At 31.7% G+C, this 23,809-nt stretch overlaps 4 protein-coding genes across 4 annotated transcripts; 1 reads left to right on the top strand and 3 right to left on the bottom strand.

The window, feature by feature from the left end:
- Positions 1 to 118: 118 nt before the first annotated feature.
- LOC115445628 (E3 UFM1-protein ligase 1 homolog) lies at positions 119 to 4,826 on the bottom strand. The gene is made up of 6 exons (XM_030171967.2): positions 4,587 to 4,826; positions 2,837 to 3,822; positions 2,158 to 2,596; positions 1,093 to 1,551; positions 693 to 904; positions 119 to 413 (listed from the first exon to the last, which is right to left on the bottom strand). Exons 1-6 carry the CDS (start codon positions 4,667 to 4,669, stop codon positions 295 to 297), a joined length of 2,298 nt encoding a protein of 765 aa, XP_030027827.2. The 5' UTR covers positions 4,670 to 4,826; the 3' UTR covers positions 119 to 294.
- Positions 4,827 to 6,060: 1,234 nt separating this feature from the next.
- LOC115445631 (prefoldin subunit 3) lies at positions 6,061 to 9,336 on the bottom strand. The gene is made up of 5 exons (XM_030171972.2): positions 9,133 to 9,336; positions 8,942 to 9,040; positions 8,349 to 8,591; positions 7,433 to 7,587; positions 6,061 to 6,957 (listed from the first exon to the last, which is right to left on the bottom strand). Exons 2-5 carry the CDS (start codon positions 9,008 to 9,010, stop codon positions 6,852 to 6,854), a joined length of 573 nt encoding a protein of 190 aa, XP_030027832.1. The 5' UTR covers positions 9,011 to 9,040; positions 9,133 to 9,336; the 3' UTR covers positions 6,061 to 6,851.
- A 1,016-nt stretch (positions 9,337 to 10,352) lies between these two features.
- LOC115445625 (guanine nucleotide-binding protein subunit gamma-1) lies at positions 10,353 to 10,882 on the top strand. The gene has a single exon (XM_030171963.2). It carries the CDS (start codon positions 10,448 to 10,450, stop codon positions 10,658 to 10,660), a length of 213 nt encoding a protein of 70 aa, XP_030027823.1. The 5' UTR covers positions 10,353 to 10,447; the 3' UTR covers positions 10,661 to 10,882.
- On the bottom strand, positions 10,873 to 15,040 carry LOC115445624 (DNA fragmentation factor subunit alpha-like). The gene is made up of 2 exons (XM_030171962.2): positions 14,292 to 15,040; positions 10,873 to 13,901 (listed from the first exon to the last, which is right to left on the bottom strand). Exons 1-2 carry the CDS (start codon positions 14,765 to 14,767, stop codon positions 13,787 to 13,789), a joined length of 591 nt encoding a protein of 196 aa, XP_030027822.1. The 5' UTR covers positions 14,768 to 15,040; the 3' UTR covers positions 10,873 to 13,786.
- Between the last annotated feature and the right edge of the window lie 8,769 nt (positions 15,041 to 23,809).

Genomic DNA, 23,809 nt, shown 5'->3' on the forward strand with positions numbered 1-23,809 from the left:
TATAAAGAAAATCTAGTTGTAGTGCGCTTAAAACAGAAAAGTTAAACAAAAAAACACTTCTTTAAAAGATAATATAATGAATACTTAGGACATATGAATTTAAAACAAATATAAAATATTCATTTTAATAACCAGATTCATTTTAGAAACCAAATCCCATTTATTGAATATTTATAAATACATTCACTTATATTGATATACATATATGACGCGGTTACATTGTCATGTAGGCTACTGCATGTTAAACATATCGCAATGTTCTACAATATAATAAGCGGATTATTTGTGTAACATTCATTTATATTTTTTTATTTCTAGAACCATATTTTTTAAAACGGGCATTTCCGTTTTCAGTACATCTTCAAGTTTAGGTTTTTCTTCGTCAGAAGCTTTTAAATATTTTCCAACTAACTCTGAAAAATAAATTGTGTTTGTCAAATAAATGTATCTATTATAGTCATATTTTCGATGTAATAACCTGCAGTGTAACATAATGTAAATAAACATCTAATCACTTTGAAATATATGTAATTATTTAGGGCTTCGTAAATCTCCTCTCGTTATTTTCCTCTGCTGTATACACTTTTGCTCTCCAGTTGTACTGTTATGTCACAATTTTCTCAACGCGAATGGGCTATAAAAAGATCAAAAATGTTCTTCACTAAATATAATAAAATAAAAAACTGTCTTACCATGACACAGTTGCAGTCTTTCAAAGTCTTCTTGTTTTAATAATGATTTCAAAAATGATATTACTGTGGGGACTTGTCTGCCCGAGCAATGTAACATGCTTTGAGTGGCTATTGTGAATATTGCCAAAACAGCTAGATGCAGACTTAAAGCAGGATCTTCACAAGCTTCCAACTCTGATATTAATTTCTCTCTGTGGTTTTGTATTAAAAGCCTGTAATGAAAAAAAATGTGTTAGTGTCCTACATATATATTTTTTTTAGACTGATACATTTAGACTGCACATTTTCATTATTCGCTACTGAAACCAAGTCATTAATTTTCGTCAAAATTTATTTAATATTTACAATTTAAAGATTAATTTCTGGACTCTACATAATAATATTTTGTATAGGTACTTACTTATCTTTCTTCTTGTCTGCCTTTTTCAAAATCATTCCAAAATCAGACAAACAGGTATCAATTGCTTGATAAAACAACTCCATATTTTGATCAGATATAGTAGCATTTAGTGCAGTTAGTGGTTTCTTATATTCTTCAGTCAAGTCATTAATAATTTTGTTCTTTTGTTCAACAGACAAAGTTTCCACTTGAACAGATAAATTACATTGATTTGCAGCATACTTGCAGAATTCACATATTATGTCACTTCCCAATGTTTTGAGTAAATATTTGATGAATTGTACTTGTTGATCAGGTGGAAATGACTTTATTCCTTTCTCATACAGTTTAATATCATTAACTAAAATGTTTATCTTGTCCTGAGCAGAGCTGTGAGTCTGTTTTCTATTCTGACTAGCATCTTGCAGTAGCTTATCAGCAGTTTCTTTTGCTATGGTTAACGCCGTTAGGTTTAAACCTCTGTAAATATGTAAGTTACAAATAGGTAAGTTCGAGGGTTATAGCCATACTTATTATTCCACGGCAATGAAAGTAAACTAATACTATTAACTAATTAAAATCAACATTTAAAACTTTGAACATTAAACTCTCAGAATAAAAAAAATCCGAAAGTAAGAAATAAATGTGCTTGTCTTTTAACTTCATTATAAGTACTTAACTTAATATTTTAAACTAAGTGTCCTCAAATCGGGGAACCTCTAAAGAAATATTTCATAGCCCAGGTCCGGGGTTCAGTAAATTTTGAGATCTCTATTATCAGATTTTTTTATTTCAAACTTATTTTTTTTTATTTTTGATACCATGGACCTGTCACCTACTGTCTAATACCTACTCATTGAAACAATTTTTATGAGACCTAAAACGCCATATCTGCTGTAAGTTACTACCTGTATATATTTAAAAAATGAAGGAAATTAAATCTCAATCTTCTAATAAGCACATTTTTTTTAGTTCTAAAACAATAGATCTAAGTTATCTAGGATTGTAATTCTTTCCAGATATGGCGAAAGATTCGAAATTATAGAATAAAAAGCTATATAAACGATTAATAAAATAAAGTCTTACCCCTGAAGGTATTCAGCAACCTGTACCAGCAAATCATCAAGGCCCTCACTTTCCAATGCCCCTTTAATAATATTTTCCACATCTTCCAGACTCACAACTTCAAGTTGATCAGGCTTTCTAACCACATTGGATCCATCATCTGAGTCTGCATCATTAACTACTTGTTTTGACCGAGGATGTTTCTTAACAGTTTTAGTTTTTGTTTCCCTTCCCTGTGTGCCACCACCACCTTTGCCTGATGCTGCTTTTCTCCTTCTTTCTTCTCTCCTTTCAGCTTTATGATCAACATGACCTGACTGGCCAGAGTCAGCAGATTTTGATAGTTGCTTTTCTAAATAAAACTGTTGATATGCACCTGATTTTACAACTGCCTCTGCATTTTTCTGTGTCATGGGCATGCATAATTGTTTCAAACTATCCAAAAAATGAGTGCTGAAAACTAAAATATGACAAATTGACTTGTGTATGCATTAAAAAATTTCAAACTTTTTTGCAAAACAATAATAACATATGAATAAAATGATATCATTTAAAATCCAGTAAAGAAAGCACTATCAATATAGGGGAAAATCAACATTTCTTATTTAATTATTCATTCTTACTAATAAAATAAGGGAATGAATCAAATTCTATGCATAGTTAATTTCAAAGATTCTATAAAATATCAAAGTAAGTTTACCTGTATTTTCAAACAAAACTGTTGACTTTGAATTATTTTTGAGTAAAGCATCAAGAATGTTTTCAATATCCATATCTGACAACACTGATGGCAAGAGGGACACAACATCTAAATAACTTTTAGAAGCTATACATTCATCTAATGCTGTCTCCAACTGTTGCTTTATTTGAGAACCAATCACACAGCTACTTAGGAAGGTCATATCTTCAGTTGAAAAGAGCCTTTTTATGTAACCTTTCGGATCAGATATACCCAATCTTGTTAAAGCATCAAATTCAAGATAATTATTCTGTTTATAAAAGTTTAACACCCAATCATTCTGTGACTTAGTGTAACAAGATGGCACATACAATGCTCCAACTTGGCGCCCAGTTAATACACCAGTTGCATTAATCTGGTCAAATAGAGATAAAAACAGGCGATCAGATAAATTGCAATGATTAACAATGACAGCAACAGGTGTTGGTTTTAGCAAACCCATTAGTGCACCACGAATTTTTGCTTTTGTTCTAGTAATATACTCTTCAGTATAAAATGTTCTAGGTTCAGAAGGATCTTGTTTGCCAAATATTATTTTGCCCAAATACTTCTCCATGACACTGCTCTGAAGCAGTTCAGCAGGGAGGTCATATTGAAGTGTTAGCTCTCCAATAGTTATTTGTCCTTGAAGATGTAGTTTTTCATTAATTTCTCTTGCAATTTTCTCTAAATAATAAGGAGTGATCAAGTTTCCAGCCACAAGCTGCACTTCTTTTCCTTTAATTATTTCAGCTACATGGTTATTGATCTGATTAAGGTCTACAATTAACTCTTTTGCAAGATCAACAACATTTATGCGACCACCATGTACATATAGCTCATCTTTAATTTCCTTAATTAGTTGCTGTGAAGTTAAGTATTCTTTTCCGTTGATAGTAAAGATAACATCTATTAACTTTAGTTCAATCAACTTTGTTACAATTTCCACACAATTTCGTTCTGACAATCTAAAAAATAAAAATAGTATATTGTATAATACTACTTATATGTTATAATTAATATTGTTAATTAATACAATAATATGTATTACTAATAAGCATGTTGTTTGTAAGGCCAAATGGAATGCTCCTTTAACTACTTACAACAAAATTGAATGTGCCGCTTAATATGGTTGCTATATACAATAGTTATTAAAGTATCATTCATATTTAATATCAGAATGAATACTTGATTGTGTATGTGGACAGATTTTTAAATGAAACAACAGATATTTTTTTTTTTATATGTTTATGCACCTCCTACAGACATCAGACATGAATGGTCTTAATAAGAGAGTATAAAGATTGTGAAATTTATTAGTTTATTAAAAACAAATGCTTCTTTTATCACAACGGTTCTTACATTACAATTAGGATCAAATATGATTTTAACTTCATGAAAAAATAATTATTAGTTATTATAACCAATGAATTTAGAGCTTTGGTCAGGACTCCTCAGTTTTTATAATTAAAACCAATGTTGTTATAGGCAGTTTCTATGTTAATTTCTTTTTATTTTACCAATGTAAATTTTATGACACAATGATAAAAGTAGTTTTAAGGTAATCATTAATATACACATATGGAACTTGACAAGTGCAACAACTTTATTTAGAAGTAAACATTTTTACGATGCGAAAGTAATAAGGTACACCGCTCCTTCTTAATAAATTTGCTCTTGCTCATAACACCGGCCTAGATTGCAAAGAAAAACTTGAGCGAGATGCACCTACCTCTGTGCTGTAGAACTAAGCTGAGCTTTTTGGAAATCCGCAGCTAAGCGTTTTATTTCTTCCCAATCCGTCGCTGGTGCCATTTTTTATTTGAAAATGATATTTTTTTTTATTTGTGTAAGGACGTACAATAATCAATTCACAAATTTATTTTATTTTTGCCTGAAAGTGATCTCTGACGTGACAACAGCTGACATTTTAATTTGACAACGTGAAATGTCTAATGGTGACAACTCACAAGACTGACAGTAGCAATTATTAGTGATGTACCTATAACAACCAGACGAATGATAAGCCGTTATAATCATATGATTCGATTGGGGTGCATAATCATACGTTTGACTTCAATTTGCAAAAGTAGTCAAGCCACAATACTACTTACCTGCAATACTTAATATAAATGATTTTTGAAACTTCATCTTCAACGTTTAAACAATTTTGAAGTGAAACTCGATATAATTAATTGAGAAATCAAATAGTTATAAGAGTACATACATACTGTATATGAAAATATGATAATATGCAGCATATTCGTATCCCCCGGATACGTAATCCTACCACTCTCCACAAGGTACAAAATCCGCCATTATGGCCCACGTAACTCAAGTTAAAGTTAAGTTCAAGCATTAGCTCGTGTATATCATTGATATATTGTATAAAAAAAAGTTTTTTGAAACTCTGCAATCTACACACATGCTTGCTGCTGCCACACAGTTAATCAAAGTACAACCAAGCCACCAATCAAGTCATGTCAAATTATGGATATGTGATTTTTTTTAAATTGTGAAATCTTAGTACACGTTATTTTGATAAATCTATACTTCTATACTATTATATAAAGCTGAAGAGTTTTAGTTTTTTGAACGCGCTAATCTCAGGTACTACTGGTTCAAACTGAAAAAAATATTTTTTGTGTTCGATAGCCCTTTGTTGGAGTGTTATTTATCATCACACTATGACCAATAGGAGCGGAGCAGTAATGAAACATGTTGCAAAAATGGGGAAAATTTATTAGTTTTGAGAGCTTCCGTTACGTGCGCTGCGTAAACTGAAATTTGGTATGGAGACAGTTTGAGACCCTGGAAAGAATATAGGCTTCCGGGAAAATATATAGCGTGACTTTTATAACGGAAAACTTCAGCCTGAAAAACTTATAACATGGGCGGAGCCGCGTGCAAAAGCTAGTTATTTATATTTGGTCGAGATGTTCGCTTCATAGCACATGCATAGGGTACTTACAATGTGCATCCTATGCAGGGGCGTAGCTACCGCCGTATCAGCCGTATCAGTGATACGTAGCCTCCAAGCTTTGGGGCCCCTCTTAGCCCATACCTACATTAAACTAAGTGGGCGCCCAAAAGTTCGCACTGCCCTGAATAGCCCCCAACAAATATAGGTATAGGGCCCCTCTATGGCAAGCTCTACTGATTCTACATATAAGGCAACAGAAGACAATTTTATTAAAACTATTGACTGTGAATAAATATTTAATTAATACATAGCAAAGTGTAATTAAAGGAAACAAACTATCAAACACAATACCAAATTCATTGATAAGCTCTGGCAATCCATTTACCATTTTATAACCGGTGCTTAGCAATAATTTTAAATGAATAACAATTTCTTTCCCTATTTTATATTATGTTAACATAGTATTTAAAAATAAATGAAATATTATTTAAGGTATAAATTTTGTGTTTGTGATCTGATTCTTGGAGATCCAGTAACATCTAAAAGTAAATAATATTAGGAAGCTATAAATTTACTCAAACAATTACATAAGTCTCATCTTACTATCATTGTTATAGGGGTAACATGTAACTGAATAGACATCCATGGCGTGGGATAGGTCTTGAAAGAATAACTTCACGCCACATGTAACCATTTTATGAATGTCGCGTGAAAGCGCTGTTTCACCTTCATTATTTCATCCATTCCACCACAGAAATATACTCAGTTAAGCACTATGCCTATATTTTACTATTGATTGAAAGTAAAAAAGTTTAGTCACTAGACACATTTGTAACCTAAAATTTGCGTCAATTCCTGTTAGAATCAAAGTAATTCAACATAGTAAATTTTTTTAACATGTTAATTTATTTTTAGTAATATTTAATAGTTGAATATACAAAACACTTGTATTTAGGAAATACAAAATATGTAATTTATGTGTAAATGCTTGCAAGTTTGTCTATAGATGAAGACAAGCAGAATAATTATTGCTTTCATGTGTTTGTAGTAGTAATAGACATGTAAAGTAAAATGTTAAAGATCTGCTTTGTCACTGTTGCCTCGATTTGTTGCCTGACGTTTCTTTACATCCCAATTGTAAACTCTTGCCATGTTCACTTCAGTTGTGGTGCATTGATCCCTATAACATGAATAATATTTTAGTAAACATTATTGTTAGTAGCCATCTAAATTGGTCTGAAACATCATCATCATAAATGGAATTGGTCAGTATTAAAAATTAATACCATTGAAAGAATTTAAAAAATCAACATGATGTTTACATTTAAAACAAATTTAAGATATTGATGAAGTAAAAATAAATATACTTAATGTAATTTTTAGTAATGGTTCATTTTTGTATTAATTCAAACTTGATTAAAAAATATAGGAAAAGGTATGTACTAATTCTGAATGTGTATAAATTATAAATCTCAATGTCATAAAAAAAGTTAATTAGCTTATCAACCATTAATACTATTGTTATACATAATATCAAAACCAGTTACATTCGCCATTTATGTGTGAATCCCTCCTACTATGTGTAAGAATTTATTGATAACATGCAGACTGCTTTTGCAATGGCAATTGTTATTAATAGGTTTTATCTTATTTACCTTAAGAAATCTAGATCATGCTCCACACAACCCAAATTTTTCTTTGCTGTTGCCATATTTGAATTTAATAATTTTTCAGCGTCTTCTAAAGAATATTCCAACATGACATTTGCCCCAAGCCATAAGTACACTGTATTTGTAGGAGGTATGTTAGCCTGAAATAACAAAATAACTGTATTAAAAATGTGTTTAAACAAACATTAAACATTCTATAAAATTATACACAATTAGAATAGAAAATCATTCAAAGATTAAATAAAACTATTTTGCCCTATAATATTCTTATTTAAATGTTGTGACATTAGCATAAACATAAGAAATCATTAACATTCAAATATACTACCCATGCATTTAATAGTCATTCAACATTCAACAGGCTAAAATGGAAGTGCCCTAGAGATTTATAGAGAATATTATACATGAAGCAATCACCTCACTTGACCAACTGCACTCATAGATCAATGAGTTATTCCTAACCTTATGCTGAACATTTGCCACAGGACAAATCTCAAATGATAAAAAAATTGTCTGAATTTCAATATGTATAGTGAATTAAGAATCTCCTTGCACATTAATACAATAAATTGTTACAATAATGTAAAGGGGTCTGTATGGAATCTTCATAATTTTGCATTCAAAAGGTAATTTTTTTTTATAGTCATTTATGATAAATTTGGTATGCCATTTGACCGGTGGTAACAAAATATTATATTTAATGAATCACACTCCACTGTGCTCATCATCTCGAGTCATAAGATATAAAGACTAATAACATTCAGTGATTACTTTAGCTACAATGTTCATCAACCTCATACATAAGAGAGTATGCACACTGTTGCTGTTGGAAATAGGCATTATAATGGAACCAACCTATATGGTAGACCAATAAAACCCAATAACACCAAAACATAATAACCTTTAAAAACACTTGATCGCTGAGAAGAAATTGGGTTTCCATTTCTTTCTTCTGAGTTTTAAGTTTTTCAATCATTTCTATAGATCGGGCTAAGTCAGGTATTTGTTGCCGCAGACGTCTTCTTTTTGTTGCCAGGGTGTATTCCATTAATTTGTACTTGCTATGTTTTTCATCCAGGTCCTTAAGAACTCCATCAACTCCTTTAGAATTTGCCAATTGGCTCATAAATGCATCTACATTGTCCTAAAAATATTTTGTGCTCAAATTAACTTTTACCATATAGTTTTCTTATATAATAAGGAAAGAATATCATTAATTTACATGCCATAACAATTATGTTAATAAACCTAAATGGTGGGTAATAAACACTATCTTATTTTATTAAATGGTAATTTTAACAAGATAGGTGGTCTGAGAAAATGTACCGCGAAGTTAAATGTTTATTAAAATAGAGAAACTGTAAAATACTTCACAGATGGGTACAAGACAGAAATATCTCTAACCTAAAAATACCTATGGACAAATTGTCGTTCAAAAGATTTGTGACTGTAAAATAAACTGTATCATCTTAAACTAGAAATATGCCTACTTACAACAAATTCAGCCTCTGGTATACCGGAAAAAGATTTAGGATTCGATGTTTCCACTCCATCGCCTTCCATTCTCGATTATCGTACAATGTTATCTGTAAGCTGGAAAATGAATAAAATAATTGCTATTATAAGCATTATTGTATTATTTATGATACAAGAAATAGTGTTATTAAATTAATAAATACAATTACATTATAAAATGTTTTACAAAACACCTAGTAGATGTTTTTAAAATCTCTGGCCGTCGCCCAGAGTCGCCAGTATGAAACATAAAAAAATACCTAAAATTATATGAAATTTTATAAAAGGATACATTTTTTCGAAAAACCATAATAAAGATTACTATAATGGTCGCGGAACGCGATACCTGGTAATTGTAAATCATTGAAACTAATTTGTATAGAAAAAATATGTCAAAATATGATTTATTATTGCAGGTAATAAACATGGCATTATCAAATGTATTTTGCTGAGCTATTATTAAATGTAATGTTTCACCTTCTTTTAAATGGATAAATGAGTAGGTACAGTGCGCGCGAAGTATGTCGCCATATTATATTGACTTCACGCTCATTTGATCATTTCAAAAAGTTTCGAGGGGGGAATTTTGTATTCAACTGTTAACTACCTACTAAATCACGAAACTATAGGAATAGTGGTTTATAGTTTTACTTGTGCTGTTTTCAGAAATTATTTTTAATAATATAAATTTGCTTAATGATGATTGATAAATAGTTTCGTTAGTAAATATAATAACGCTGATAAATTACATAAAATACGTTACTACTCATCAACCTTTTATAATTTGAGAATAAATTATTGTAACTACGATGTGGGTAATATATTAAGAATATTGGGTAACTATTACAGAAAACCGTATTTAAAAGTAAAATTGGCAACACAGATCTATTAATATCGCTCTTTCATCTTTGAACATTAGTCTTTCAATCTAGTTTCAAATTAACCTTGCTATTGTTTTTTTTTATAAAAATGTTATTTTCTGGAATAAAGTTCAAAATTGGACAAAAGAGGTTAACTGAAAACAACAACCTACCTTTCTCACTTCTAAATGAATATAATAAATATGATGTGAAAATGTATTTTGCTGAGCTATTGCAATAAGCAGTTATTCTGTGAGTTAGTCCACCATCCACCTGGTAACACTGACATTCTCTTTGCTACTACTGCGACTAGAGCGTCTGGCAACATTGCGACTACGGTAATTTACAGTTGTCAAGTCCCCTTTGGTCAAGTCAGTGTCATTTTTAATAAAATCAGATCTAAATTGGATAAAATTGCCTATTATTGCAAAGATTACTACGCAATTTGATCGTGCTTCGTAAGGAAACATCTATATGTGATACTTTAAAATTGTGACGTTACTCTGTTTAAAATTATATTATATTTTTAGGTGACATCACGAATTATACGGAGCCTACGCCCAACTTCATTTCTCCTCAGTAGTTTGTTTTTTCGTTCAACATAGGCCTATCCGACACCGCCGTTATGGATATGATGGTATCGACGTTGCAACAACAACGAGCTGTGACCGAACAGCTGAGGCGGGAGGCAGCCATCAAAAGGATTCCGGTGTCCGTGGCCGTAAACGACATCGTCAAATACATCAATGAACACGAACAGGAAGACTGCCTTCTTGTTGGCTTCTCAAGCCAAAAAGTCAACCCTTTCCGTGAAAAAAGCTCTTGCACAGTATTGTAAAATATTTTTTTATTCTGTATAATTGTGTGATAGTTGTTTACACAGGAATTGCATATTTTTATTCAATGTCATTGTGAGTTATCAATCAACACAAAGGCTAATTGTAAAGTTCGTTGAGAAATTGTATGCTTGTTCTCATAATTTATTTCTAAGCACATCATCTTTTGAATAATTTCCAACACATGTAATTATTGTGAAATAAATAAAACTAATTCATTTTAACTTTTTTTATTTGTGCATAGTAAAATCAAAAGTTATAATTCAATTCCTCTATTACATATGTAGAAATCCTCCAATTCCAAGTTAAATAGGCATTGGAATAAATGGAATAATTAAATTTCTGTGAGAAGGTAGCTTGTATAATGTGCTTACTTTATTTCCAATATTTGGTTGTAATTTCATAATTATGGATATATCTAGAGATACAAAAGCAATAAAAAGAAAGTACAAAAATGTATCACCCAAATTATGTTGCTCTTTCATGAGCAAAATATATTCTTCCATAAGAAAAATTATATGGCAGCTATTTATACTAATTACAATATAAATTAATAATTTCATTATGAAAGTATATAATATCTATTTGGTGTTGTTTTTCATATGCATTACTTACTGTCTATTACTTATATTTAACACTGATTTTCATAACTGACTGCATGGGAAATGTGAATTATATTACAATATTATTAGTTTTTATAGCAACACAACATGCTACATAACTAACAAAATTGCGATACTTGAAAACAATAATGTATAAAATGCACACAAAAAATATGTTAGCACTCTTAGAACTGTACAATACTTTAAGTGAATAAAAAATTCAGAGCTTTACAAGAAAGCTGGTGCACTACAGTTTTTATTAGATTTTTTGTTTTTTTTTTAAACAGAAATTTGCCTATATGTGGAATACAATAATTCTAATTTCTTTACTGACAAATGCCAATATAATTATTCCAACTAAAAATGTGATTATAATTTATTACGGTGATTATAACTTGAAAGATTAGTAAGACTACAGTTAGTGTTTGAGTCCCAGAGATTAATCTGACACATATACTAGAAAGGAATTGGCTATTGTACACCTTTTGTTTAATTTTTATACTTGGTATTATGATGAATAATTTTTGATTTAAACTAAAGTTCCTACATGCAGAAATCGTCACTTTAGTCTCTGGGATTAAAATACTTACTCTAGGGATATTTTAATATTCTAAAAGTATTTGAATGTTTAAGATTTTCTAAACCAAAAGTGTTTTCTTACATTCTTTTTTTGTTCTTTATATAACGTCTTAACCCTGCTTACAACTTCACCACCATTTGGCATCACACATACATAGAGTTTATATAAGCAGAAAAATGTACACTAACAGAATTGTAACTCTGGTTATTATACAATTTTTGTAGTATTATTACCATTATGAGATAAATTGATAAAGTATAATTTTTCTAGTTTTGTTGACTTGGCAGTGGGTTTAAACATGGGGAAACTTATTAAATATTTGTAAAATGTTTGAGCAAATTTGGAATTAAATGAATAAATCTTATACTAGGGTAAAACTATATAAAAAAAAAATGTTTACCAACTATCAGTCTTTTGAATTGATGTTGATTATCAACCTTGTGGCAATTTGTCTCTCAAAAGTTTACAAAATTAAAAATACAAAGGCCATAAATGCTTATACAAGTTAGCATATCTATTGTCAGATTATTTTAAAGACATACAGTATATATAGAGCAATGTCTTATTTAATCACTACAGTGACAATAACCACATGCAATTCAGCCACTTCCCTTCACATAACTAATACAATACTTGCAGTCTATAATAGACAAGCAAATGAGCCTAATTTTGTCCTAAGTTAAAAGAAGAAAATCTGTGAGTGCATGGTGTTATATAACTTATTAATTTAGTGCTTTATTATCAAATGAGCAGCAAGCACATTCTGAATATTATGTAGTTTTGAGATAAAAATAGGGATGGATTATATTGTTAGATACCTTTCCATGTGTAAAGAAATTAACTATGGCAAAATATTATGTATGTAACTTGGTGATGACTTATTTAAGGCTGTAGGGAAGTATAAGCCATAGCAGTAATAATAATTATGAATAGAAACAACTAGACAAATAATGGTTTTCTTGAAAGAGAGATTTCTTTCTGCCATCTAACATCTTAAAGTAAAAAACAATGGGTTAACATTGTGTAACTGACTAAATATTACACTAAGTACTTAATTATATACATAAAGTGACTAAATACTGTCCACTTACAATGTTTTGTTAATATTATTTTCAATTTCAGCTCAAATTCATAAGATTAGCGTTTTATTTCTAACAGCTACATTATGTCCTCTTCTATTTGCTTAAACTTTACTAACATTACAAATAGGTCAGTTTATCTGTCTGATATCATACTTATACAAATGAGATCCAATATTATTTTAATTATGCCCTCAATAAGTCAGCATAACAGCAAATAAACTAAATTCTTTGCACAAATATTATTAAAAAAAGCAGTTTCAATTATAATACCCATTTATCAAAGAAAACAAAATCTGATTATCATACAGTATCAGAATGCAAAATAATATTAACTATGTTTATCCAAGTTCTATTTTTAAATGATTTTCTTTATTTATTATTCTTTCTCACCTACATTTATATAGGCTCAATAATTTTATAGTCTGACCATAATCCGTTATATTAGTACATTTACTGCACCTAACACAACAGTGGTGTTCTTTTGGGTACAATGGTTGTGTGGCTTGCACACAACTGGAGCATTGAAAAAAAATTACCTAAGACTGTCTCACTCACTCGCATAGAGTAGCCAAAACACCAGTATAGGACAACATACTGGGTGTGTGGTGTGCCACACTGGTTAATAGTTTATTTTTTGATACCACAGTCAACTTGTTAAGACAATATTACTGAATTGTGGACAAGGTTAAAATATCATAGAATACATTATACCTAAACCCACTGTTGGAAGGTAGAGAAGAAATAACATATATTGGGAACTTATGAATGTACATCAAAGTAATTTGTAAACTTTTGAGATGTACCATCCCTTAAAAACAAATTGAGGGTTTGTTTAAGTTACCACTGCACCTGGTGGGTGATGTTCTACACTCTCTCCTGTTTAGGTGACGATACATCCTCAGTACCATTGGCTACACTCTGATGATATAGTTTTAATAATTCCATAGCATCTTGCGCTTGACGTTTTTCAAGTAATATCCTGTTGAACAAAATAAATGTATTAAATAAATAATTAAAATTTGGTGAAAATTTTGCAAACCGCCAATAAACAGTATGTATCGTAAATAGATTTGTATTTAAAATCACTTTTTCTATGTCTAAGTCATAGAAAAAGTGATAAATAAGTGTAAGTTGAGAAGAGAAGTATACTTGAGGTTTTATATATTCTTTATTTGTAACATCTAAAGATGAAAGTATAAAGAATATTATTCATTAAAAAAAAAAAAAAAAATTAGGCGACAGTTTTTTTATCTACCTCAATATACTCTAATTAAATTTAATTATAAGGTTTTCACAGCTAAATGGTTTTAATTACGATGTGTTTACTTGCAATGAATGCAGGTTAAATAAAAAAAAATGCCACACTTACCTCCCTGAAGCTTCCTTGATGTGTTCCAAAATTATTCGGTTATCTCTGTCTGTGACTATATCAGCTAAACTGTCTGGATCCATATCTGACAATAACTCCAAGTCTTGGCCACCAAGCAAAGATATGTGGCAGAGATTATGTTGCAGCCGACCTACAAGGCTTGCTACCTGTCCTTTATCACCTAGAGCAACGTCGTCGGTCTGGTCTAGGGACACTTGGCATTTGGGCATGTTTGGTGCCCATTTTTCGTTACCATGCAAAATCATAAGTGATGTGTCCGGGTCCAACGTAGAGAAGTATTCTTCATCATCAACTTCCGTTCCATCTAATTCCAACACGACTGTTAAATTTTCCGATGGTAAACCTAATTTTTCCGGCACTTTTGTTAACAAGTCCTCGAGAGATGAAGCCACAATACCCTTTTTTTTGTCTCGATTGACGTCGCATATTTTGTAAGGCTTAATATCGTTTTCCATTATTATAGTATGTAATAAATGTATAAATAATGTTTTAATTTTTTCCACGTAGATTTCTAGAATTTCTAAACAATTTCCTTTTTTCCAAATTTTCACGGACGAAATCTGACAAAAATTACGTCCACAATGACAGCTGCAATTGCCAGGAGAAAAAAGATTATATTGGCGGATTATTATTTTCGGTCACAGATAAAAAAAATATTATTCCTCTGGCGTACTGTTGGTTTATATTTTCATGTGAGCGACTGTCCCTAGCAACCTTCTGAATACGACTCCCGCGCGATACCGCTCGCGGCGGGTTTCATGATGCGAGTAAGATATAGACTGAAGTAAGATAATATAGTAAGTACAATATTAGATATTATATTATTATATTGTGAGTAGCTAGCAAGCCGACATAAAAATGCAAATGAGTACTTAATCTAGGTAGATAAGGATATTCTAAACGAATATGTATGATTTTTTTATTTACATAAGCATTTATTATCTACCTACTTACAAGGCTAGTGTTTAGGACTAGGACTTATTATTGAAATTACTACTATATAAAAAATTAAATCATGTTAGGTTTTTATGATTCTGATAGTGCAGACGATCAACATAGGACATTTGAGGGGCAGGTACACAAGGCCGGTCGTGGGGTCACGATCGGTCAGAACGCGACGCGACAAGCCAGGATCAATATGCTCCCCTTTCCTTCTCACCCCCTCTTACATGCCTACTCGGGAATGCAATTTGCAACTTAGGTACGGATCACCTGTTCTGTGCTATATAAAATAAGTATACGTAGGCACTTACTAGTTTATGTCATTTAACGAGTTATACTTAATATAATTAATTACGATGTTAGAGAGTCGTCAGGTGCGTAGATATTCCATATAATAAATATTTATACACTCATAGGTAGGTAGGTGCTATTTCTGGCTTCCAGTTGTACTTGCGTAGCAGACTAAGTATATTTGACGGAATCTTAATATTAATATAACTATAACTAGCCTAAAATGCTTTTAAAAATATTGGATGGATGGTTAAATTTACCAAAAAAACATACTAACATGATGTGTAGAGGAGAGCAGTTGATTTCCAGAAACAATAATAGCTGGAAATATTCTGTTAGTTTAAAAATGGATAATATGTCAAACAAGGTAAGAATAATTATCCGATGGATGGTATATAAACGAAATTTAATCGAAACAAGAAACTTATTTAAATAGAAGCAAAGAAAATTCTGTTTTGAATTTTGACTTTAGATTCACTTAGAATCCTTACGTAACTAGGTAATAGCTATAACTTTTATTTTAAAATAGATAAACAGACGGGTGCAGCCATGAGAAAAATAATACAATTGCTTATAATACCCATGTGTTATTAATATTCATTGTTTAGAATATTACATTATGCAATCCTCGTGAATGAAATTGAAAACAAAATTGACCCAGTTGGCGCAATAGTAAACTAGTGTAGATCGGTTTTATTTATAGTTGCAGCTCGTCTGTTATAAAGTGAGTGAATGTACAAGTATATCATTTCAAATTTTATACGAAATTCTTTAGGTTTAACACCATTTGATTTACGACATATATATAATACTCGATATTAAGATAATAAGATTCACAATTGTCCCATTTGAGGACTGTCTATCACACGTGTAGGGTACATTTAACCATTTAATAGAAAAATATAAAATTGCCTTAACTGTTATAAAAGATCTTTCGGTCCAGTACACCATGAGATTTTGTTATTCCATAGGTACCTAAATATTATTTATATGTATTGAATAATATGACATGTAAAAGCGATCTCAATTTCGTTTCATTCAATAGTAAGCCTTCAGGGACATGACAAATAATTATACAGTTGCATTTGCCATGGTATTAGTGAATTGCTGGGTATCCCCTATTCATGTTTTTTAGTATATTAATATACTTAATAAACTTATTATAAAAACGTTTTCTTACATCTAGGCGTGTGAAAACGAATTTGATATTTCGCAGTTCTAAATTTATTTGGATTTTTATGAATTTTACTGACTTATCCAATGGACCAAAAAATGTGACCATCAGTTAATACCTACAATCTTTATGACTAAATGTATTAGTATTGTTAAGATATTGTTACCTACTCAACTACTAGGTGAGTTAATTTAGGCTTGGGGTATTTAGGGCTCTGTCAGTATTAAAAACTATCTTTAAGATATAAAAAGGCGCCTGATTCTTTTTGTTTTGTATCTGCTATTATTAATTGATATTGGCAAATCACCGATAAATAAACAGTGGCAGCCCTAATATAAAAGAAGAAGAAGGAAAGGACGCCTGTTTATTGTCTTTATGTACTAGCTCCATGCATTTTATTTATTGAACTAGTTCTTTTTTACCACTAGTAGTTACTCGCGGTTTCTCTGTCGAATAGCCTTTCCCACTACGAAAGTCTAATGTATACGGCAGCAGCACCATCTAATATTTAAAGAAACAGATTAAAATCCAAATATTTTTCATGGGAGCAATTTCTCAAGATAAGCAATTTACTTACCTACCTAAGTATATATCAACGGAAGACATGTTCTATCTGTGTGCCAAATTTTATCCAAATCAGTTCAGCTGTTTTTACGTTTTCTTCAAATAAACATCCCAAGGATCCAAAAGTTTTCACAAAGATTTACATTTATAAAATTAGCAAGAGAGTAAAATAAGAAGTAAGATAAGGTAATTTTCCAAACGTTGATATTCCTAATCTCTCAATGAATGCTATAAGTACCTACTTCGATAATAATTTGTCTAAAACTGAATATTCTATAACAGATTCAAGATCACCTGTCTTGTACATATATACCCACTTCTCTGAATAGCTTCAAATTAGTTTTATATACACACTCACGCTTTTTATCCTTGAAAAGGTAGAGTTGGCACTCTTCAGGAATAAAAACCGTGACTCTATCCAGGAGGCACAGATGGAACTAGAGCACCAACTTTTCGACGTGTGTATTTTTTTCCATGATGTGATATGGAGCCAGTATCGATCACAGCGTGGCGTCTAGGTAATAATAATATTATGTTAATATCTATGCACCAAGTAGTAACATGCATTACTGGAGTTCACGGACTTACAAGTTACACGTGTGGAATAACGACGCATCTGGAGTGCTAAAATAAACATGGCTATAGAGGCCACAGTGCTCTTATTGCATTGGATAAATATATTCATATTACCTTTGTGCCTAAATAACAAGTTATTTTCTTTTCTATGTGTTGAAGAGTAGCCAGGGGCGGATGGTTTACACTTGAACCAGATGTCTATGAGTGACATTGATGCCACTTGAATATTGTTAATTTTAGAGATGAACGAATCCACTGAATGTTTTTAAGCTTTTGTTTTAGTATAAAATGCCTTTATACAAAAACAAAAGCTTAAAAACATTCAGTAACATAAGCAACATATTTGTTGCAATCACAAAAGTAGCTAAACAAGTTAATTATTTGACATTGTCTTTAAAATTTTTCACCCTTTTTTTCCGTATTAACAACAATTTGTTTTTCATTTTCACTAAAATTATACTTTTATTTATATCAAGAGTTATATTTCGGTTTAAGTTAATGTGTAGAAGCGGTGAACTAATGAAATTAAGCAGCTACTTTTTTGGCTGACTATACGTACAACATAAAATATTTATTGATTTATTAACATCAATAATTATTTATAGGTACGTATAACACCGTAACAGTTTCTAAAAGTAGGTACTTACTAAAGCGTGTTATATAGACAAAGTAGGTATTTAACAATTGATTTCAATAAACCTGTGGGCGACTTCTGGAAACTTCCTGCAGGTTGAAAATAATAATATCTACCTTCTCGGAAATAATATTAAGGCCTGCGCAAACCTTAGCACACATTTTGTACGTGGAGTTCGAGGGCGGAAGAGCGCACGCGTCGAGTGCAAACATGGCCCTTCGGCACGCCCAGCTGCAGCGCAGACAGCGACTCCGGCAGGTGCACCCTCCCGCGCTACTGAACACCAGAGGACCACATTCCTCCTCAATTCCAACTTGCAGCATCCAATCATGCCCATGACAAACAGGCATTTAAATCAGAGGGTAGTTAAGCTACACACCACATTGCTTAAAATTAAGAAAGCGGGTGAATTTATTTTGTATTACCTTTTGCTCACGGTTTCGTCCGTCTGTAAAAGATTTTCCGGCACGAAAGTGCCGCTATATATTTCCCGGAAAAAAGTCGCCAACTATCTTCATAGCCAATTTCATTGATATCCGTTAAACGGTTCAGCCGTGAAAGCGCAGCAAAAAGGATTTCGCATTTACAAGTATGGAAGTATGGATCTTTTCCACCGTGAGTAAGTTTATAATGTCTCGTAAGAATTCCATATTATACCGTTTATGTCAAGTCAGCCACAAGTTAAGTAACGTATTATTATCGTTTCTTCCTAAATCCTAGAAGTCTATGGGGATGTCAGATGTTAATAAATATATTATATATTCCTTAAATTACTAGCCGTGGAACTTCCCACCGGTTATACTGTACAAATGTGACCATATAATTTTCATATTCTATCTAACTTCATAAGTTACGATCCTGGATCCTAACTTTAGGCCATTATTTTAGCTCATATGGGATGAATTTCTAAAAAGTTGATATAATTTATTTTCATTTATAAACAAAAGTTTATTTACATAATCTTTTCTCTTTTGTGGGTAAATAGAGGTGTTATCGTATAAACATTAAATAAAATTGAATTAATCTATCTATCTATATCTTCTATCTTCTATTTATACTTATAATAAATCTGTAGAGAGGTCAATTCTGTACATGAAATATATTTCCAAAATAACTATCAGGGGGTGATTAGGGATCGATACTGATGCCAAAAATGCAATTAGTAAAATTTTTGTCTGTCTGTCTGTCTGTATAACCGTTATAGAAACAAAAACTACTTGACGGATTTTGACGGATTTTGACGAAACTTGGTACAATTATTTGTCATACTCCTGTGCTGGTTATAGTATACTTTTCATCACGCTACAATTAATAGGAGCAGAGCAGTGAAGGGAAATGTTGCGAAAACGGGAGAAGTTACTCCATTTTTTAAGCTTCCGTCGCATGTGCAACCTTAATAGTTAAAGCTACACAGAAATCATGTATGACGGAAATGTTCTCCTTAAAATTATATAAAAAATATCCCACGACAGCATATGTCTATCTTTTATGGTTGACTCACAATAACACGTGTAACTCCCGATAGCTTAGCAGTTCGAAGCTTTCTCATTATATTTGTCTACTCTTACGTTTATAACACTCTCAGTCATCCCTAATTAAAAAAGTTAACATTATTAAATATTCTATAAAAAAGAATCATAGAAATCGGCATAGAAACACCAATGTTATACATGAAATACGCTAATAATAAACCATCATGCGTGAATATTGAATCATGCTATAAGGATTATTTTTGTATATATATAAGGTCGCGAACGCACAGGCAGGCGGCTTGCTTGGCACCTAGAGACTAGCGAATCACCTAGCGAGTAGCTTCGTAAAACGAACATTCTCGAACGTTCGCGACCGGCTCCATTTTTGAAGTCCGAAATCCACGCGGGCGAAGCTGCGGGCGGAAGCTAGTGATAGAATAAGTAACATTATATTTAAGTACTTTTATTCAATTCTATATCAATTCAAACCTTAAAAAACTTCAAACATTTCATTTTAGTCCCTTATCAAACTCCTTAGGGAAATGATTATCAAAAACCCGTATGTAGGTACAACGATAAAACTGAATGCTGGAAAATGTGCCTACTGCACATTCCTGACAGAACCTAACGAAGCCTACGCTTAGCCATAAACAATTGCGATGACACTCAGAAGTTCTAATTACAAAGAATCGCATGGCACTGACTTCGCTTATTACCCTGAGTTATAAGCCTTAGTAATTACAATAGCTACATTATCCTTTAGACTTGAATAGAAGAGTCTATTCATATCGTTGCTAATTGACAGAAATAAACCAAGTGGTGATATTTGTGATCTATTCGTAGTCAAGAAACAAATACTTATCTATTAATTTAAAATTTAGGTGGGCCCTGAAACTGGTAAAGGAAAAAATCTGTGTATTTTAGATTTATGTAACCGGTTAATTTCTAAAGTTAATTCATGTTTTTTTTATTTATTCCGAATTTATGTAACTACAGTTCATCGTTTTGTAAAATAATTTAAATTCTTATCTCGCAGTAAACACAATCTCGTTTTTATCTAATTTGAATGTAGATTCGGTGAGGTAACAATGTTGTGTAGAAGACTAGTTTACTAGAGTAGGACTGTATATACCGTTTTCAACGAATTGTATGTTTATACGGAGTTAATATATTGATTTGTATTTTACTCGTGTTCTTTTGGATATCCTTAGCCACTCTGTAAAATATTATATTAACAAAAGTGGGTCTAGAAACAGGCAACCACCCAATGTGTTTGAATTCATAATCTATCATGTTTTAGTACAATATGATTTGAAACATTTTCCCGGCCATCTGTCTAGCGCTTACCACTAAGGGCCATCTATCATTTTAAAAAAATACATACATAGACATTTACTTCAAGGTAAGTGATTACCACTCCCTATGAACATTTTACTACGGAATTGTGGATGTATTGCGGACTTTTGATGGAAAAAACGAAAGGTCGGAGGTGAGCGCATTTCTTTTTTAACCTGCAGAAAACTCAGTGACAGGATATAGCTGGACAACTCATAGTAATTTCTCATTATAGCTTTTAGATTTTATGAAAAACTGTGATTTTCATCATATTCCTTTTTGATCACATCATTTTTTAATCAGATAATGTAAAGAATTGGAGTATAAAACATTGTAATGTAAGTATATTGAGCATACATTTTCACTTAAACTCGAGTTATTGTACTCTGCAGTCGTAATAGGTGTTTATACTTATTACAAGATCTAAATAAAAATATGTTTGCAGTTCCTTAGGAGCTATGTGGCGTACCACCTCGGTTGATCCGACTTATTATAAACTACTTACAAACTTACGTCTCTGCGACCCGACGTCGCGTGAATAGTACTTGGAAGTTGAATAATAATACAAATTGAGTTGGAGATATATGACAAACTTGAATATATTATATATTTTTTTGTTATATTTGGTAAGTTGTGATATCTAGACAATAAGCACGATATAAAATTTTAACACGTGAAAAATATATTAACGGAACAATCAGTTTGTCAAAAATCTTGAATTAATGCAATAGAATACGTTAAAAAACTGTTTCACCTGAGAATTACGATGGGCAGTTGCCATGCAGATCTCTGGCTAAATAAATCTGCCTGTATATGTATCTGGGCAGGCAGTGGGCGGTCTCCACGGTGTAGTATAAAGTTGCGTCGACAAGATTCTCGCATCAGCGGAATATTACAACAGGTAGGTACATGACGGCGACTGTCGACAATCATCACGTCTTGTCTATTTATTATAAGTATTAGTACATGAACGCTCCTAATATTCGTATGATGTGTCTATTCAGAAACCAGACACAAGAGATATTAAATAAACATTATATTTGATTACTTATATGTCAGCAAGTAGCGAAAGAAAAGCAATAGTGTATACCAGTTTGAATGACCTTGCTTCAGCTACTACAATTTGTGGTCATTTGAGACTTTTCATGATTTTCCTAAACAAAACAGTTCGGTGCCATGTACACATCATAATGTTAAATTGTCGGACATATCAAATTCAATATAAAGAGGTAAATGTTGCCTTAATGAGGATAACCAGTCTGTGTTATCACTCAGTACTGTAAAAATATTATATATTGGTCATAATGGTAGTACTAGAATTTTGACTTCTATATTATTACTTCTATATTTTTTCTCATAAAACCATTGGCTATAACAATGCCTTTCATGAAGATGGTCGGTTTTGAACTATAGTACTATTTCAATACGTTATCTAGAAGCAGTGAAAAATATAGTTAGTACGTGCGTCACGTGTCACGCCAGCCGCTTTCCCTATGCTTTATAATACACCTAATTTATACTTGATACGTTTGCGTATGTACAAGTATTACGTAACTCTGATGAAAACTGTTTCAAACTCCCAAGTTATTGTTCGTGTGACCGAGTCTTTGTGATGCAGTTGTATGACCTTTGTAGCATAGTATTCAGGTCGAGGTCATCTGAGCCACAGCTCTCGCGGGCACATTACGTCTCTGCTTAATATGGCACAATTTGCCCCAGCACACCGCAGAAAGCCAGGTTTTGTATCGAAAACCGATATCTAGGTGCCCGATAAATTGAGATTAATGTTTTGCATATGAGGGTTTGTTTCCTAACTAAACTGAATGCGAAGGTAAGCAGATATGTATGTCTACCATTCTGTATTGTAGATAAGTAAACTCTATTTTAGTTTGCTCATGTGATTGCTTGAAAAGCGTACCTACGTAAAATACGATTAGTGTCTACAGTTTGCGTCACAAATTGTTCACTCCGCTCTACAAAGATGAGAGAGTTAAAAGTGTATCAAATTACAGATATATTGTTACCCGAACATGGCTTTGCAACAAAATACGCACTGTGCGCAATAATTTTATGTAGTATATCCTAACTATCAGTTGCTAAAGTAATATTGTGCACGATATTGTTGAATTTTAATGTTTTTTTTATTGAATTTATCTTTTGAAAAAATATGAATTTAATAAGTGTTCACTTATCACAACAAAAATAATTTCCTGAATTAATTAAGGGTGGAAAATAGAGCATGTGCAAGTGCAATGTGCATATTTGGTAAACCATGTCAAAAAGAAATTAAAAGTGGCCGAAAGTGGGTCAACAGGCTGCTAGATGGCTAACTATAAATTGCTTATACCACAGGTTTCGAGAAGTTTGACAAAGCGTAATAAGAGTATATAAAAATAAAACCTTAATTGTTAAAATGTTTGTACTCATACAAGTAGATTAGTCTGAATTCATGAGGTACTTATATTGTAAACTGTAGATACCAACTATTGTACTGTAACGTTCTTGAGAA

This window comes from Manduca sexta, chromosome 19, assembly GCF_014839805.1.
Source record: "Manduca sexta isolate Smith_Timp_Sample1 chromosome 19, JHU_Msex_v1.0, whole genome shotgun sequence".
Taxonomy (NCBI): Eukaryota; Metazoa; Arthropoda; class Insecta; order Lepidoptera; family Sphingidae; genus Manduca; species Manduca sexta.